Source organism: Borostomias antarcticus, assembly GCF_949987555.1.
Source record: "Borostomias antarcticus genome assembly, chromosome: 1".
NCBI classification, from domain to species: Eukaryota; Metazoa; Chordata; class Actinopteri; order Stomiiformes; family Stomiidae; genus Borostomias; species Borostomias antarcticus.
Genome location: NC_140234.1, coordinates 30,770,779 through 30,789,958, shown reverse-complemented (window position 1 = coordinate 30,789,958; position 19,180 = coordinate 30,770,779). Strand labels below are relative to the sequence as shown.

Sequence of the window (19,180 nt, the reverse complement as noted above, 5' to 3'; positions counted from 1 at the left end):
GCATTGTTGAAGAAACTAATACTTCCCATGGAGGATGACAGCATCCTGAAGGGGCTCCAGATTGGATTTTCCTAGGTGCAGGTGGGAAGAAACCCATTCTCTCTGCTTCACATATCACACTTCCTCATTAAAGCTGCTGGGGAATGAACATTAAGTCCCATTAACTGGGAATGGGGGAGGAAAGGAATCACTAAAACGGTCAATTACAGAGACTCCAAACCGTCATTATGGGTTTGCTGCCCCGGGGTTTGTGAGGAGGGCTCTTACTGCAGTTGATCCACAGTGCTGTCTGTGCTCTAGCACCCCCAGCTCCGTCATTTGGTGGGTTTAATGGATAATGTCATCGCTGACGACAGGCCTTTCAACAGCCTCATTTGTGGCTCTGCATTTGGCAAAGTTAGAGGCCCACTGCTGCTTCTCTCATTGGATTTTTATCTGGGCAATAGTCTGAACAGTTGCATATTGCAGCATCCTGTGCACTCGTGGACTGCACATGGTTTCTGCGTCTGACAAAAATCCCATATCAGTTTACAGTGGCGCTCTGGCAGATTAGCCCATCTGCTGGGACATATTCAATATTGTCGCTATGTTAGTACCGTCGAATCAGGTCAATCGAGGGCCACCGCATCAACCTCCCTTGCTGTTACTGTACTGTAGGTGACAGGTTTCTCATTTTGGAAACTAAGGCATTCAGAGAAAAAAAAAGGAGAAAAGCCATACACGGACATAACACTGGTTAGTCTACCTTAAAGCATCGGAGTTGTGGGGAAGAATATCTAAACGAGACAAGAGGGCTTTCATGTGCTTTCTTGTAGACAGGTATTGTTTATAATGAGTTGCTCAGTGGTATCGCATTCTGTTTGATATAACCGACGCATCACTTAAGTGTTTTCTCTCATCTTGTGTTTTTTAGGCTCCTCGTCTGACAATGGCGTGCCCTTCACCCAGAAGGGCGTGTCTGATGGCAGGGACAGCCCCTACCCAACCACGCGGGACACGGAGAGGAACCCCCCCCTCATGACCCCACCCCCGCCCCTCAACGTCCCCAACCACCACTCTTTCTTCAGGGGACTCCTCCCGCGCCAGTCCCAGCAGGCCGAGGGCCTCGGCGAGCGGCTGCCTTACTTTGAGGACGGCGGTGGATTCGGCCCTCACGCCACGACGGCGGCCTGGAGTTCTCGCCAGTCTACTGGCGCAGCGCCGCGCACAGACGCGGCAGCCTCACAGCCTCCGCCGGGCACGCGGGGTGGAGCCGTTCCAGGGAAGAGCGCGGCGCACGGCGGGGTACTGACCAACGGTAGAACGCCGGTCCTCGAGAGGGAAGACGCTACCGTGGACATCCTGAGCGCACCTGTTATGCGCACGTCTGCCTCGCCCCCTCGCACCACGACGCTCAGCCTGGGCGTTCCCACCAGAGACAAACAGGCGCCGACCGCCACTGACCCTGCGCCCTCAGGACCCAGACTACCCGCTGACATGGATGAAGAAACCACCACAACCACCATTACTACAACCACCATCACCACCACCACCATGCGCAGCCCAGGTAGAAGCAGCCTCCTGCTCTCTGCATTGTTATGCATCATGTCAGTGACTGATTTGGGAATAGGTGGGCATAAAATGTTATACTCTCTAAAATGAAAAATTGTCCTGTCTCTCCTCCCTGTTCGCATCTCGCATAGCCAAACAACCAGGGGGTTGAAATTAATTATAAAATCAGTATTCCTAACCCGACACCACACACACACACATACACACACATGGACACAAACACACACACTCAATCAAAAGCTCCTGGAGTGGAAGGCGAGGCCAGATTGTGACGAGAGATCTTCAGACACTTTGTTATTGCATGGAGAGAGGGAGGAGGGAGTATCCGAGTTGAAGAACCTCCGTTTAATTTATGGTTTACCCCACCAGGGGGGCCCTTCAGAACCCAGCAGAAAAAGCGATCTGTTGGTGAATCACATCACGCAGGATGTAGCCTAGTCAAGTAGTCCCAGCTCTCCAGCACGCAGCGATGACGTCGTTACGATAATTTCCGTAGGGGGTGGACATGCCACGTGAGGGTGTTGGGCGCAGGGACAATGAGGTCACTACTCTGATCACTCCTTCCTGCGAGGGAAACCCTCCAGAGAGCGCATTGCTTATCAGACAGAGAGATAACAGGGCGGAAGTACCTCAAGGTGACCGTGAAATGGTCTGTGACCAGCCCTTCTTTACCCGCACTCTCTGCTGAGCGCACTCTGAGCATCGGTCAGTTCTAGCAGAAAATTTGAGAACAATGAACTGCTATCAAAGGGAGAGAGAGAGAGAGAGAGAGAGAGAGTTGTATGTGTGTGTGTGAGTGTGTGCACGCATGTGTGAGTGTGTGTGTGTGTAATATGTGGGTGTCTGCGAGTCAGTTGAAAGACAGCAGGGAAGGTGCTGCAGCTTGTTGACAGAATGGTCGTGTAAATCGCCATGCTGCCCCAAAATAGATTTTTTTGTTATAAAAAACAACAACCAAAAAACAACTTCCTGCTAGAACGGAACGCTTCGCGTAGTAGCTAGGTTAGCGTTATTATTCAGTCAGAAGTAGGCCTAGTGTTGCACGGCATACAGATACTAGAAAGGTACTGCCCTGCCGTCAAAAACGGTACAATATCCCATTTTATTAGTACCGGTACTTGAGCCGTATTTCTGAGTTGGGTCGAGGCAGTGTGTTGGGGCAGTGTGCGTCTCTCTCCCTCTCTGCTACTCTGTCCGTCTGGGGCAGTGTGCGTGTGAGTGTGTGTGTCGCGATCTGCTTCTCTCTGTCCCTCTGCTACTCCCTTTCCTCTCTGCTACTCTCTAAGCTGAGTGCGCGTGCCAACCGTCTGTCCAGCTCACAAAACTACTTTCAGTACATTCGCTTATTTCTGCAAATGTTTGGGGCAAACACAAATCTGACAGAAAAAAGTTGTAAAATAGTTTGCAAAGACTAACCCCAACCCACACTCCTTCCCTTATAGGTCAGATCCTGTCCCAACCCTTATTCTAACCCCAACCCACACTAGGGACTGGAAGAAGGACACAAAAAACAACCCACTGATCTCCACTGCACAAGTAGAGTAGTGGTGAGAGCATTGGACTCCCACCTGGGAGACCAGGGTTCATGACTTAATTTTATCATCAGTGTAACTGCTTTAGCCACTGACTGCTACCATTAATGTTCTGGAAGCTGCTGCTAGTTGTTGTAAGCTCATGAGCTAACTGGCTACCCCGCTCTTATTGTGCTGGATTAGCATTGGAAGCATTGGAACTGATGTGTCCAGGTGACAAGACCCATCTTAATTTATCAGACATTATTTCATGTCATTTCAATTCACAGCTATTTCAGTGGCATGACTAGCTTCCGTCCTACCAGTCCTGAACAGAAACAAGCCAGCCTCGCACATAAACCAGGCTGGACCTGGCCTGGTTCTTACCAATGTTTTCTTTGCTCTGTTGTCGCTGTTTTTGCAGCGCCGTGCCGTTTCAACCTGACAGCACCAGATGGCTTCATCCAGACCCCGCAGGGAGCCGAGGACTGCAGCTACACTGTGACCGTCTACATGGGCTACGGAGTGGAGATACAGGTCAGAGCAGCCTGCCAGACTGCCATACTATTTGAAATCATATCAAATGCTTGTCTGTGCTTGATTGTTCGGGTCTGGAACAATGGAACCAATTGGGCTGTTCCCCCAAAATGCCTCCCCCCCCCACCTGGCACTCCAGGCAGGCCCAAGCAAATGAAGAAGTCATTGAAAGGATTTCAAATAAGCGTATTTTGACCTCGGTCGGAGGCGTCCGGAGCGTTCACGCCCACGGGGGGAAAAACAGGCAAAGTGACCGACAGCAGGATCAATACTGTGATCATCTGCTTTTTGTTTGTTTTGTCACAGCTGTGGCACTGCAGCATCTAGCCCACTGAAACCCACTGAACACTGCAGCATCTAGCCCACTGAAACCCACTGAACACTGCAGCATCTAGCCCACTGAAACCCACTGAACACTGCAGCATCTAGCCCACTGAAACCCACTGAACACTGCAGCATCTAGCCCACTGAAACCCACTGAACACTGCAGCATCTAGCCCACTGAAACCCACTGAACACACTGAATCTTCAGGGTCACTGACCTGTATTATGTACTTCAGTTTCTACATTATCACACATTCCCTCTCTACCTAAAACATTCAGACAAGTGCATAATGTGTCTGTTGTGTAACCAGGAACAGAAACTGCCCTGACAATGGAGACATTTTCATATCTAATGTCACATTGAAACTGGCCTTTCTGCCTTTGCGGACTGAGACACCTGCGCCCAGTGACTTATTATGATGGCCTCTCCACGCCGGTTGGGTATTTTTCATCGTTCAACAGTGCCTGACCTTTGGGCGGTGTGAAGCGGCGGTCTGAGTGAGTCAGTCTCTACCTGAGCACTCTCACCCACATGATTAAGTCCCCAGCTCTGTTTCCAGCTCTCATAAAATATACAACAGCCATTAACTCACTGACCTTCCAGATGCTCATGCTAATATACTGTGGATGAAAATTAATATATAGCCGCAAATCATCACCAATGGTGCATCCCGGCCTTCGTATTTCAGAGGAGAGGGGGGGTGGTGGAAGAGATGAGAGGGAAAGGGGGGGGGGGGGGGGGGGGGTAGGTAGTATCATCCTCTCCCAGCGTTCTTTTCCTCATGATGCTTGTTAACACCTGGTACAGTCTACCCCTCCTCATCTCTCCTTTTCTCCCATTATTCAAAGTGACTCACAGACGTTGCAGTGTTCCTCTCTTAATGAATTGCTTATGGATTACCTGTCCTCTCCCTGTTTGTTTGCTTACGGGACTCTTTAGATGCCCTTGTGTTTAGACGTCGTCTCGGTTCCTCTCAGCATAATTAAAGGAGGATGACGGACTCCCTCGCCGTGGTTACAGACTCATCTTCCATTGATTGTCGCCAACATTCTCGGTTCTAATTCCTCTTATCTGTGAATCATCTGGAATAATTTACTTCAAAGGTCTTTGTTGCATCAGGGGGCTTTGTAAAATCACGGATCTGAATAAACCAGTTAATCGTCAGTTTTACGGTAAACTGGATTTAAATAGGCTCCTTTTCTATAAAGTTTCCATTGTGTGGATTTTTTTGGGGGGACAGCATTTGTGTTTCTGTGAGATTGCTCTGTTTGGTGGCCTTTAGCTGACACTGCAGTGGCATAGTTAGTTTGGGTCTTCTGTTATGACTATACTACATCTAAGTGGGATGCTTTTTCCCCAAGTAAAAAGGATCTGTGAAGAATCTCTCAAGAAGTAGAGTGCCTCAAAGTGCCGTCCTTCCAACTTCAAGCGAAGCCTCAGGTTGTGCTGTGGTGCTGGAAGCAGGTGGCTTACACACACTTCTGTCTTTCAAGATTTATATAAAGAGAATTAAGGGAGATGGACAAAGAGAATAGGCAGAGAGGGGCAAGATAGAAAGAGAGGGAATTGATAGAAGAGGAGGTGCGGAATAAAGAAGGCCCATTGTCTGAGAGAGAGTGAGAGAGGGGGGCGGGGGGAGAGAGAGAGAGGGGGAGGGAGAGAGGGGGGTGGGAGAGGGAGAGGGAGAGAGAGAGAGAGAGAGAGAGAGAGAGAGAGAGAAAGAGAGTGAGAGAGGGGGGCGGGGGGGGGGGGGAGAGAGAGAGAGAGAGGGAGAGAGAGAGGGGGGGGAGAGGGAGAGAGAGAGGGAGAGAGAGGGAGAGAGAGAGGGAGAGAGGGAGAGCAAGAGGGAGAGAGAGAGAGAGAGAGAGAGAGGGAGAGAGAGAGGGAGACAGGGGGGTGGGGGGAGGAGAGGGAGAGAGGGAGAGAGAGAGAGAGAGAGGGATAGAGAGAGGGAGAGAGGGAGAGAGAGAGGGAGAGAAGGGGGGGGGGGAGAGAGAGAGGAAGAGAGGGAGAGAGCTCGTTTCCTGTGCAGGTGTGATCCTGAGCTGAGCCCTCATCAATCTCCAGGCCACCGCCTGCTCACTTTCTGGGGAGATGAGGCAGAGGATAGGCTCATGCCCCTGTCCTCTGATTTAGAAAAGACATCTCAGGGGAACTCTCTCTGTCTCTCTCTTTGTCTCTCTCTGTCTCTATCTCTCTATGAAAATTGAGATATGCTTTCTTATCTTGGCTATATAATGCTGATATGTTTATAAATACCAAATTTAGTATACAGTTTATAGCTTACCCTCCTTTTACTATATCCGGCAATTATTTGTTTTTTAAAACCAGGTGACAAAATCCCAGAAAAAGCCCCTGCTTTTTTTTAGCAGGGACAGTGTGTGCGTAGGAGTTGATACAGTGACACCCGTACAACGCGGCTTTTGAAGCGACCGTCCAGCGATGCTGAGGTATTTCTCTCCAGGTGGGCACCAGCTGGGCGTCGGAGGGAGGGGCTACGGAGTGTGTGGGTGTTTTACAATAGCACAGTATTGCTCACCGATCTCAGCTGCGATGCCCAGCCACTGACACGGCAGCCGCCGCAATAAAGGCTAATAAAGATGGAGGAGTATAGGGCCTTATTACTGGTCCCCACTCCCTTCAACGGCTCTTATTTCTCTACACAAGAAACAGACCGTGAGGAAAAAGAGAGAGTTTTTTTTCTCTAATCATTCACATTGCTAAGCTCAGCGTGGAATCAGTTTGATTGATTGATTCTTTTATTTGGGTGTCACCCAGCTACCTGCCAGCCGGGGTGCCAGTAGAGTAGGTGGGGGTTTGAACTCTATGGTTCTCAAATCAGGCCGATAGGGGGTGGACTGACAGAGACCCAGGAGGAGGCAGAGGATTCATGCATTTAAACATTATGCATCAGAGCCTTTAACATAAAACACGTGTCTCCAGCCTCGGATTCACGTCAGAGTGTGGGTTGTCTGAGACCGGGGGCGTCGAACAAACTGGTTTGTACCGTGGGTCTCTGGCTAATCATACATTAAGCAGAGTTCACTCAGCTTTTTAAACTTTTAAATTTGGGGGAGCAGTCTGAGCTCATCTGAGAGGAACAAGATAAACAAACTGATAAAGAAGGCGGGATCAGTGATCGGCCTGTCACCTGACTCACTGGATACCATAACCCAGCAGAGAATGGGCAGAAAGATTAAGTGTATCCTTGACAATGTCGATCACCCCTTGTACCCTGTGTTCAATGAGCTAAGAAGCTCCCATAGTAACAGACTTGTGCTATCCAGGTCCACCACAGAGAGGTTTAGAAAGTCCTTTGTACTGCGGTGAAGCTTTTTTAATGAATGTTGCTGTTGATAGCCAATGCTTTTATGATCTCTGGTTGTTATGCTTGCTTATACTCCATTTACTTCTGCGGTGTTGTCCATCTACTTTTTTTATGCATTGAGATGCACTATATATGTTGTCTTGTCTGTTTGTATCTGTTTTTACGGTGGCACTAAATTTCCCCCCTGGGGATTAATAAAGTAAACTCAACTCAACTCAACTCAAATAAAGGTAAAAAAAGAAGCTTACAGGGCTTTGGAGTAAATACAGTAAATACCAGACTGAAGGGTCAATATCCATAACAACCACTCCACCCTCGTCTCTTGGCTGCCGACGACTCAGATCAGAACGAGGAGGCTTGGAGCGAGTGGAAACAAGCCTGATCATTTCTGCACTTGTCATGGATCCACCGTCTTTGTCCTCACACCGTCCTGAGTGCTGGGTTTCAGTCAAAGACGTTCAGTGAAAAAGCCCCTGAGATGAATTACTGTGTGCCTTCAAGCCCATTCTCCTGAATGGCCATTAAAAGTCCCCTCTGCCTGGTGATTGCCTCTCCCTGAGAGGGGAATTGAATTGGTAATAGATTGGATCTAAGAATTAGAGCAAGGATGTGGTTCTGATGAGATACCGTAGCAACAGCTTGTCGGGTTCACACTGACCTCTGGAAGCAGATGTTTTTGGGACCACCTCCACCTCTCTGCACCCCTCACTGCACCCCCTCCACCCTCCAAACGGAGATACCCACGCCCCTGCTCTTTGTGCAACGTAAGAATCGACAATTGTCAATTGACAATTATCTCTGTGTGAACCTGTCATCACTGTAAATGAGGGAAACCTCAGTGCTTCACGAGTATAAATAAAGGTTTGAAATGAAATGAAATGAAATGCACACACTGTGAATAGGTACATCACCCTTCAGCATAACAATATATATTTCAGACAACCAATCTTAACACCCTCACTGGCCCGATATGAACAACTCATAATATCACATAAACCCCATATTACATGACACTGGCAGCCCGCCAGCGAGCCCACTACTTTAGACAGTGTTCCTTATCTGTGGTAAGCCCTGCGGAGGTCCCACTCTCTAATCCGGCAGGGCTCCTCTATCTCTCTGCTAGAAATGAAATGGCCCCCTCTGCCTCGCCCCCGCGGCTCGGATGAGCTCATTCGGGAAGACAGACAGACAGACAGCGAACAGCAGTGAAACAGCTGCGTCCTACAAAACAGTTCTCTTCCTATTCTGCTCGCGCTCTCTTTCTACAGCTCTATCCTGACTTCAGGCAGGCCTGCTCCTCCGCCCCCCCCCCCCACCCCCCCACCACCACCACCAGCTGCTCTTCCGGGGCCTGAGCCTTGCCCCCCCCTCCCCCCCCACAGTCAGTCATCCTTCTGTCGTTCGCCAGGGGCCCCCTGCGGAGTCAGAGGAGTGACGGTCTGAGGGCTCCCCACAGACGCCTGGTTAACATCATGCTGGGGAGGAGAGGAACGCGGCGATGCACTCAGGATGATGCGGCCTCAAGGCCGTATGACCGCGGGGGTCATCGTTCCTCTCGTCAGCATGGCGACGACCCGGCCGTCCTGCACCCGGGTGACAAAACACGCAGCGTGCTACGATGGCGGTCGCCTCCCGGACTGACAACGAGGTAGATTAAACACGCAAGAGCCGTCCGCTGGAACCTGCCGGCGACCTCGCCCGCCGTACCGCAGTCGCGCTGCCTCCAAGTCCACACAGACACTCTGACTTCCACCAAGAGGGGGATTTCTTTTCAACAGGTTAAAATGTAGTTCAAAATGGCAGACGTTGTTTTGCAACATTTCGGTGCTGTGTCTTCATGATGATTTTCTCCACAGTAGGTCATTAATGTAACAAACTTGGGGATTGTGGGGGGGGGGGGCTCGCATCGGCAAGCCTGTGAGTCTGTGCCTGCTGCCTCTCCTCCGTGGCTTGTTGTGAGAGGGACAGAGGGACTGGAACAGTAGAGGTATGGAAGTAGGTCCATTACTCCTCTTCTCCTCCACCTTGCACTCTGTTTACTCTCCTGTACCTTGTTAGTGTTGTGAGAGGATTCCGAGTCGGTAGCCCTGCATCTCCAGGATACTTTTCGGCAGGTGTACTTTCCTATCTCTTTAATAACCTCTCCCTCGGAGGGGCTGTTTCAGAGCTCGCACTCCCCCCTCTAAAGCCGCCGCCTGAAAACATCGTCCGGAATCTGAAATTGGCAGAGGATAATGAGGAGGAGAAAGGAGAAAGGGAGAAAACAAATTTGCACCATCGGGCCTCAAGTGTTTTTCAGTTAGGTAACTAAGGGAGACGGCACAGCGTTAATAGATCTGCCTGGGACTGCGGTTACGCTACCACTGTTGTTCAATCGACCTAAGTGTTCTCATGATAATTCAGCTCATTACTAGGGCTGGCCATGCTGTGACCTCAGTATATCAGTAGAATAATACATTAGAACATTTTGTTTTTCTTGTTGAGTCTCTGTTCTTTCTCTTGAAGTTATTGCATAGAGGATATGGGTCTTTTTTTGTTTCTAAAATATTTTCTCAGGAGATACTTGTGAACCTGTGTGTGAACCTGTTTGTGACACATTTCAATGATATGATTTGATAAAAACCTTAAAAGCAACCAGTGACAGACATATCATTCCCTCCAGGCAGGAGATTCAGCAGCAAGACATCTGTACTGAGAACACTCAGTGCTTCCCCACGGTGTTCAGTGCTTCCCCACGGTGTTCAGTGCTTCCCCACGGTGTTCAGTGCTTCCCCACGGTGTGCAGTGCTTCCCCGCGGTGTTCAGTGCTTCCCCATGGTGTTCAGTGCTTCCCCACGGTGTTCAGTGCTTCCCCACGGTGTTCAGTGCTTCCCCACGGTGCTCAGTGCTTCCCCATGGTGTTCAGTGCTTCCCCATGGTGTTCAGTGCTTCCCCATGGTGTTCAGTGCTTCCCCACGGTGTTAAGTGCTTCCCCATGGTGTTCAGTGCTTCCCCACGGTGTTCAGTGCTTCCCCGCGGTGTTCAGTGCTTCCCCACGGTGTTCAGTGCTTCCCCGCGGGGTCTGGATGTGACCCGGTGTGGACCTGTCACCAGAGATGGTTCTGCTGCAGCATCAGTTACATCCAGTATCCGCTTACCAAGCTGTCTGGCCATTCCTCTGTCTGCACACACATTATACTGATGAATCAGAAGAAAGAGGAGCTATACTGTACATTTGAAATACTGGCTTATTTTGAATTTCACACTTGATAGCTAGCTAGCTAGCTAGCTAGCTAGCTAGCTAGATAGATAGAGTAAGGAAATTACTAGCATCAATGGCATTTACAAACTACAGTCCCATCGGTATCAGTTAATAATTCTTTAAATGACAGGTTTTGAATTTAGTATTATAATCCATATTATAAGGTTATTTACGACCATATAAAATGGCCAATATCAAAGTTTTGTCAAACGCTGCACTCTCGAGATATAGCACATCACTGCTAACATGCTCAATGGATCCATAGGTGCATAGACAAAATCCCTCAAAAACACCATAAACTCTCATATTCAAAGACAGGAAACTCACCGAGTGGTCACTGGTGTCCGTTAATGTTCTGGCAAAAAAATCGGCATAATGTATGCTTCCGATCGGGCTTTATTGATCATATTTTATCAATTGATTTGTATTGAAAACAAAGCCAGAGATGTTTAGATTAATCCGCGTCCCATATTTGTTTTGATCAACAAACACTTCTACCCAACACTATCAATGAAATACCAGCTGTAAAGCAATCCTAGGCTTCTCCACTTGTTGTTGTTGTTGTTATTGTTGTGTCGATCTGTGACCCGGAATCGCCTCTTCTTCTAAAGTTCAAGCGGAAGTTTACCAATGTATGTACTGAGTGAAAATAGTTCTATGCGAAATGATAAATAAAACCCGATCAGAAGCATACTTTGTGGAGATTTTTTTGTCAGAACATCAAAGGACACCAGTGACCACTCGGTGAGTTTCTTGTCTTTGAAAACGAGAGTTTATGGTGTTTTTGAGGGATTTTATCTATGCACCTATGGATCTATTGTATGTTAGTGGCAATGGGCTATATCTCGAGAGTGCACCGTTTGACGAAACTTTGATATCGGCCATTGTATACAATCGTAAATAGCCTCATGACATGGCTTATAATGCTAAATTCCGAACCTTTCCTGTAAGTGTTAACAGGGGAATAAGGGATGGGAACTTGTTTTGCTTCTGAAAGGAGTTCGGGCCGCAACGAGAAAAGCAGCTGTAGGGACGTTTAATGCTAGTGGTACATGTGAGGTAGTGGGATAGTTCCAAACATGAAATGAGAGCAGGCTGGATAGGTAGGGAGGGGATTTGGCAATGAGGGCTCTATACGTAAATACTGTATATATTTTGGTAGTTTTTGGTAGAGTATGCTATGATGAGTTTTAAACCCTTCGTCCGTGATGAATCTTAAGGCACTGTGATAGATGAGTCAAGGGACTTAAGAATTGAGGTTGAGGTGGCATGTACAGGGTGTCACCATAATCAAGAATTGATAGAATTGTTAGTGATAGAATTCAATGCTATGTATTAATTAGCATTATTCCTGATACATGTGTCGGTATCTATGTGTCATTTATCATCAGCATGAATAGAAATGAAATGAATACATTTAGCAAATTCAGCCATACTCTCTGTAATGCTGAGGCATGCTTTGGGAGAAGCCTGTCAGAATGTTCTAGAACAGGCCACTTAATCATTCACCACAGCTTGTCTGAATGTATTTTTAATTTACCTCAGCAGTTGTTTTTACACCGCTGGCTTATCCCACTGCTATTGTCTTTTCCTGCCCTACTATTTTCCGGTGTCGGCCAAGCGTGTTGCATGAAACCAATGTAGTGACAGGAGTGTTGGGACTGTGGTGATAATGAGACAGGTGAGGTGAATGTTAAGTGCCGACAGGGAAAGCATATGAACTAGTGATGCAGCGGTACAGTTAGCCCACAGCTCTGCGGTTTTTGGGTCACAGTTTTGGTTTATTTTTGGTATGTGTTTTTTGCGTTAAGAGAAAAAAAAACTACTATTTCCAAAAGTCTTTCTTTTTTTTGATTATTACTTTTCCATTCAGAGACATTTCAGAATATGCCCGGTGTATTGTAATATAAAACATATACATAAAGATAGGCCTATAAAAACCACATCCAAATGTTAAAAAATAAATAAATAATAAAACACTTTCAAATATAAACGTGTCTCTTAGCCTTGACTACTGGTATAGGAGGATTTGCCTTTTCCTCACTGATGAAACGGAGCATCCAGGCTCTTGTCATTTCCCACCTGGACTACTGCAACTCCCTCCTTGCTGGGGCCCTGGTGTCAGTCGTTAAACCTCTGGAGCTTGTCTACAAATCTGCTGCTTGCCTGGTGTTCCACCACCCCAAGTTCTCCCACACAACCTCCCTTCTCTACCTCCCTCCGTTCTCTACACTGGCTCCCAGTAGCAGCTCACATTCAGTTTAAAACTCTGGTACTAGCCTACAGAGCAATGAAAAGAACAGCTCCCTCTTACCTCCAGGCCATGGTCAAACCCAACACCCCCTTCCGACCGCTACGCTCTGCTACCTCGGGGCGGCTGGTTGCCCCCTCTCCCCAAGACCCCTGTGGTCGATCGACACGGTCACGGTTCTTCTCTGAAAGCTCTGCAGAGAGGAAGAGGCGGAGTTTCGGGATGCCCACCGCCATATGAGCGCTGCTCAACGTTTTTTGGACTTCTTCTATGGTTTTGATTTATATATGGTGGTGGGCATCCCGAAACCCCGCCTCTTCCTCTCTGGACACGCCACTCATCTAACCCCGCCCCCACGTCAAAGAGAGGCCAGAATGTTTTGCAGCGCAAGAAAGTTTTGTAAACGCAGAAAAAGTATTGTAAAGGCAGAAAAGTTTTGTAAATGCAGAAAAGGTTTTGTAAACGCAAAAAAGTATTGTAAATGCAATTTTTATTTTATTTTTTAATAATTAAGTAATAATTTATATATTTTTTGTTTACAATACTTCACTTACGTTTACAATACTTCACTTACATTTACAATTCATATTTTGTTTACAATACCTCACTTACGTTTACAATACTTCACTTACGTTTACAATGCTTTCTGGCCTCATTTTGACTCCATAGACTAGACTTTAAAAGCAATTATTGTAAGTCGCTTTGGATAAAAATGTCAGCTAAAATGACTGTAATGTAATGTAGTAAACAAAACGTGCGTCCGCATCTCAATGAAGATGGCGGTGCCCGGTCCAAACTAGGCCTATTGGAGAAATTAAGAAAATTGATTTCATATTTCGATTACATAAACATTGTCTGCACTTTTTATCTCTCCAACCCTGTTTCTAACGTGCAATATTAAGATATTCGTCTAAGCATTTTCGCTTCCTAATTATCAGGAAGAGACATGATCTCTCTCCTGCTCCGTCTTGCTCACACACACGCTCGAGGAGAGTCTGCTCTGAGTGGAGTGAATGACGGCACCAAACTCTGCCGACCGTGCTCGCTGCTACAAGTGCAACCAGTCTTTAATAGAAGAAAACCCTGTATGATTATTTACTCGCGGGGAGAGGCTTTCTCCAATTCTGCAGTAAGAAGTGCATGCAAAGTAAACTGAAAATCCGCAATTCAAAAGTGTGCATTGAACCGTGGATGGCGTAAGGTACAATATTATACTGAGAAGCGTGGCATCCCTAATATGAATGTGCTTTGTCTCTGGGGAAGATGAGAAAAGTTTTACTTTCACATGGAAAAGTGAAGCAAGTGGGTGAGTGATAAAATGAATCATGTTTTAACCCAGGGTAAGTTCAACTGTATAGTTTCATGAAGAGGACATTTTGTTTGACAGGTTTCTGGATTGAAGCGTTACAATAAATCACGGTTTAATTATACATTTACTCTTTACAAACTCTTAGCACACCTTAGACGTGTTTGCACAATCTAGGCTTAATAACCTACCTACTGTTATACACCTATTTATTTGCACTCTTGTACATTTGAATTTCTGTATATTTTGTAGGCCTACCTATTACAAATTTACATTCTCGTCTGTGTTACTATTTTGTCTTTGTATACTGTAACAGTGCAATTTCCCCCAGGGACCAATAAAGTACAACTACTGCTACTGCTGCTACAACTACTACTAATCTCCAGACCAATCACCCTCCATCCAATCCTGACTTGAACCTATAATAGGGTTAGGGATATAATAGGGTAACGTTAGGGATATAATAGGGATTAAGGCTAGGGATTTTGTCTTCAGAAATGGCTTAGCATTTAACACAGAACAAAGAAACTGTTATGGTTCGGGCCGGGTCCGCCCCGGCTCACCCCCTGCTCCCAGTCTGGACCCTTGCCCCTGCCCCGGACCCCTGGTTCGCCCCGGACTCCTGGTCCACTCTGCTCGCTCCCGGTCCAGACCCTCGCCCCTGCCCCGGACCCCTGGTTCGCCCTGCTCACCCCCTGTTCCCGGCCTGGATTCCTCACCCTGAGCTCCTGTGCCCCCTGGACCTTCCTGGACCCTAAGCACCTCCCCTCCCAGTGACTGCCCCTGCACTTCCCCCAGAGACTGTTGTACACTTTGGTCACATTGTCACTTGGTTTTGTTCTGCCTCCTTGTGTGTTTGGTCTTGTGTTTGTTGTCTTGTCTTCCTTGTTGGTTTGTGTCCTCCCAGCTCTAGACACCTGTCCCCTCACTAGTTTCACATCACTCCATTCCCTCCTCTCCTGGCCCTCTAGTTCCCCCCTCTAGTTTTCTGCCCAGTCCCTTTCCCAGCCTCGTTCCCTGTTCCCTTCCCTTGTGTCCTTGTTCCTCTGTCCTTGTGTTGGTGTCTTGTTGGAATCTCTCCATGTCCTTGTCTGGGTGATTGTCTGCACCTGTGTCTCGTTATGTCTTGTATCTGTCTTGTTATGGCTTGTGCACACCTGTACGTTGTTCCTTGATTGTTCTCCCAGAGTATATATGCCCTCCTGTTTCCTTTGTTCTCTGTCGGTTCATTGTCTATGTTAGTGTGTGGCTCCCCGTGTTTCTTTTTTGGATTTTGGTCATTAAATCACCCGTTTGAACCTAGCTGCTTGCCGTCTGCATTCTGGGTCCTACCTCCACCAGCCTTAAACTCTAACAGAAACCATCCAGTCTTTCATTGCTGCTTCTTTTATGTATGTGATACAAGAGTCTCTAGATTATTTCTTTCCTGTATTTTCATCCTGCTGAAGCTGTGCTGTACAACCACTTGGCTGTTGACCTCCATGCAGGCTCTGCTAAGATGACTTCTTCCAGATCTGAATTAAGCCCTCTGAGGGAAAAAGGATTAGTCTGGTTTTGGAGGATGTCAGGAAGAAGACTGAATCAACTCACTGTTACACAGTGTTCAATTTCATTTCAAATGGGACCAAGCAATTACAGCACAGCTTCTCTGTGGTGCTCGGTTGGATCCAGACAGAGACGGACTACAGGGCTTCTTAAGGACAGGCATAGGAATCACAAGTAATCACACGATTTAGTCTCCTCCTCTTCTGCTTGTAACTGAGATGCTTGCTCACTCAGTTGGCAGGATGTGCCAGGCCTTGTGCAGTACCGTCCTTCTATCAATAGTCCTACACAGACGAGTGGCTTTACAAATTTCATACTGTGTGTTCGTAGCTAACCATCTGTTGAGTATCCACTTGCTAGCTCCTATGGGAAGGGAAACTGGACAGATGGGTTTTAGCTATGGGAGGAACTCGTCTGGGTAAAAGATAACTCCATCAGTTGAAGTTGTATGAATCCTATCTAACATGTATGGCCCACCTGTGACTTGTGTGGGATATTGGGATCCATAGCCACTGATGTTTCTCTCACCTCAGCAGGGAGCATATTTCTTTATGGATGCTACCCCATGTAGCACACAGGCTGGCAGACAGAATACTTTAATAATCCCCAATGGGGAAATTCCCTTGTAGCACATAAACAACAGCACAATAAAAACAGTAAAAAGATATAAGGCATACAAAAAGGCATTAAAAGACACAATCAACTATCACTATCAAAAAGTGCTGTAGAATGCAATAAACCACAATCTAAAATGACAATTCACTAAAATGTCAATCTAAAATGCCAAAACCAGAACTTTTTATTTTATTTATTATTTATTTTACCTTTATTTAACCAGGCAAATCATTAAGAACAAATTCGTATTTACCATGATGGCCTGGGTAGAGAAACTGTCTGAGCTGAAGAATGTTTTGTACGCAGTGGTGACATTTTTTTTTTACAGGGGGAACTGAGTATATGATCACACAGGCAGGTTCATTTTTCATATCTGGTGGTATCTCCTTGGCCAGAATATAGAATAGTATCTGTATGGTAACACATCCTGTCAGGCTTGGTGGCACGCAGCACTGTCACCTCACAGAAGAAGGTCCTGGGGTCGATTCCCGCTGGGGACGCTGTTAGCATTGGGGGGCGAGTTCTCCCCAGGGCTGTCAGGTACTCAGGTGGGGTATCTCCCCAGGGCTGTCAGGTACTCAGGTGGGGTATCTCCCAGGCCTTTCTGCATGGAGTTTGCATGTTCTCCCCGTGTTCACAAGGGTCTCCCCCATAAAGAACACAATACGAAAGTAGAACAGATCGCTAACAGTCTGTCCCTGACGTACACAGACAGGAGCACTTGGATTGGTCCCTGGGCCTGTTTGCTCCCGGCTGCCCTGGGAGGAAGGACAACTGGATGGGTCAAGTGGAGGAGAAGAATGTGATGCATGTGTGTGTGTGTGTATGTGTGTGTGTGTGTGTTGAGTCAAGTGCACTGCATGCCGAATACAAATAAATAATTCAAATTCACACTTCCCCACTCAGTAGATGATCCAGTTGTAACAGGTGTCACTGCTTCACACGTCAGTATAGCTTCTACGCTGACTTATGACCTCAATAAATGCCGCTTTAGCACCATCGAAAAGCTACGTAGCGATACGATGGTGCAAGTGTGCGGTAATTATTATACTAATGAGCAAGTTTAACCAATTCAACTCACAGTCACGCTGCCCTCACAACAGGTGCAGTATGTGTATGATCTAGCACTGGAACTGCTGATGTCACTTGACCTTACAGAAGAAGGCTTTACTGACGATGACCTGGATGTACTCTATTCCGTTCACTACTCCAGACAAAACAAAATTGCTCTTTTGGTCAGAGCAGTGGGGCGGGCACATGGGATTGTGGGATATCTTGACCAACGAAGGATACATCTGTGCTGCCTTCAAAATCTGCCCAGGCGGAGGCACCTCAGCAGACAGCATATTTGTAAATATTCGATTGGGACATGGCTTGATGCCTCCCTGCCTCCGAATGCTGCCTATAGGCATCATTTTAACCATTGGAGACAGCCCCTGTGTCACTGCTGTCGGTGCTTCCTTGCTGGTTCAATAGATTAATCTGTCTTGTTCTGTCCTGCAAATTTGGTCAGATCTGTCACGTTCTATTGTCCACCCTATAATTGTACACACTATCTAGTTAGCTACTGTAGCTTGCTAGTCAAGCAAAGCTCATTCAGACAGGACTTGCAAACAGAAAATGTCCACTAGCTGTGATGCTAACAGCCAACACACAAAAACACTAAGACCTGCCAACCTACACACATTTTGCATAGTAGGTACTCATTTTTAGTTTTCCATTGATTTATGTTGTAAACATGTAATCTGTGCGACCTTGAAATATAACTGGGAGCGCATACAGTAATTTTTTGACAATTCGCTTGTTACACACTCATGCGGTGTCGTTCGTGGTAGCGGTGAAAACCAAAGTTTTCCTCCCATGACTTAAACGCCTATGGGAGTGTGGAGCCTGTGGGAGTGTGGAGGATCTTCTCCATCCATTGACATAAGACCTCAGGTTTACTGTGTAGCCTATAGTAGCCTACATGTTTGGCCTGACAACCTACATTATAGTCACAGTGCCTTGATATGCACTCACAAATGTTCTAGGCTGTTTGGTATTTAGAAATACATAAACAAAATGAAGTCAGATTATGTATAGGCTAATATAGTTAGGCATACAAGCTAATAAAACACACATTAGGCATAGAAAATTCACCAGAATGCCAGAAATGAAGCTTTTGATGCCCCAAATTTCCTGGGGGACCCCCACTTCAGGTACCACCTCTGCCTCATTCTGAGCCACTAAAAACCCTGAACATGGTATGGGCTGTCGTTAAGTTTTGTGTTGATATTGATTTATAATTATTTCAAAAATGTCTCCCATCCAGAAGGTTAATGCTAGATCATCTGTAGGGAAGGGGGGTGGGAACTCTGCTACATGTCATCAAATTCACAATTCAAATTCAAATTCTCACAGCGGAATCGTTGGGCAGCCAGGAGGCGCGTGGGCGAGCAGGGGAATTGCTCAATGCTCGCTGCCCGCGCGCAACCAGGCGAGCATGCCTGACCAGGGGTATTGCGATAATGGAGTGCGCCCACTCATCACCGTCCGAGTAGCTCCAATCCTGGGTCCAATTTCGTAAATCAGCCTGACCCCTGTATCCACATCTGACTCAGTAGCTGCCTAGTGCTGTGATTGGTCGATGTGTAGCGGAACCCCCCACCCCCCGAACGATCCATTCTAGCATCAATCCATGCAAAAGATAGGGCGGGTGTGAAACCAACCAGTAGAGGGCGTAGTTTTACGTGTTGGCTCCCTATATAAAGACAAAATACTACCAACCCCTGTTATTAATAATAAGAAAAGAATAGAATATGGAAATAGCTGACTCTAAAGCTTTAGACGGGTTCTAGGGGTATTAAATAAGAAACGGTTGTTTCCGCCGTGGGCGTCCCAGTCTGTGGGGGGTCAGGGGACCTCGTCTGCAGCTCAGGTTTTAGATTTGTTTCTGCTCTCCGTGGCCCAGTTCTCCTGTCTGGAGCAGAT

At 47.0% G+C, this 19,180-nt stretch overlaps 1 protein-coding gene across 1 annotated transcript in view; it reads left to right on the top strand.

The window, feature by feature from the left end:
• The window catches only part of LOC311326430 (seizure protein 6 homolog), a gene marked incomplete at both ends in the record, with an annotated part of 58,373 nt that overhangs the window by 4,287 nt on the left and 34,906 nt on the right, over positions 1-19,180 (top strand). The window contains 3 exons of the mRNA XM_084459323.1: positions 301-391; positions 914-1,546; positions 3,487-3,599. Coding sequence (XP_084315449.1) covers positions 301-391; positions 914-1,546; positions 3,487-3,599 — 837 coding nt within the window. The remainder of the gene's footprint in view (positions 1-300; positions 392-913; positions 1,547-3,486; positions 3,600-19,180) is intronic.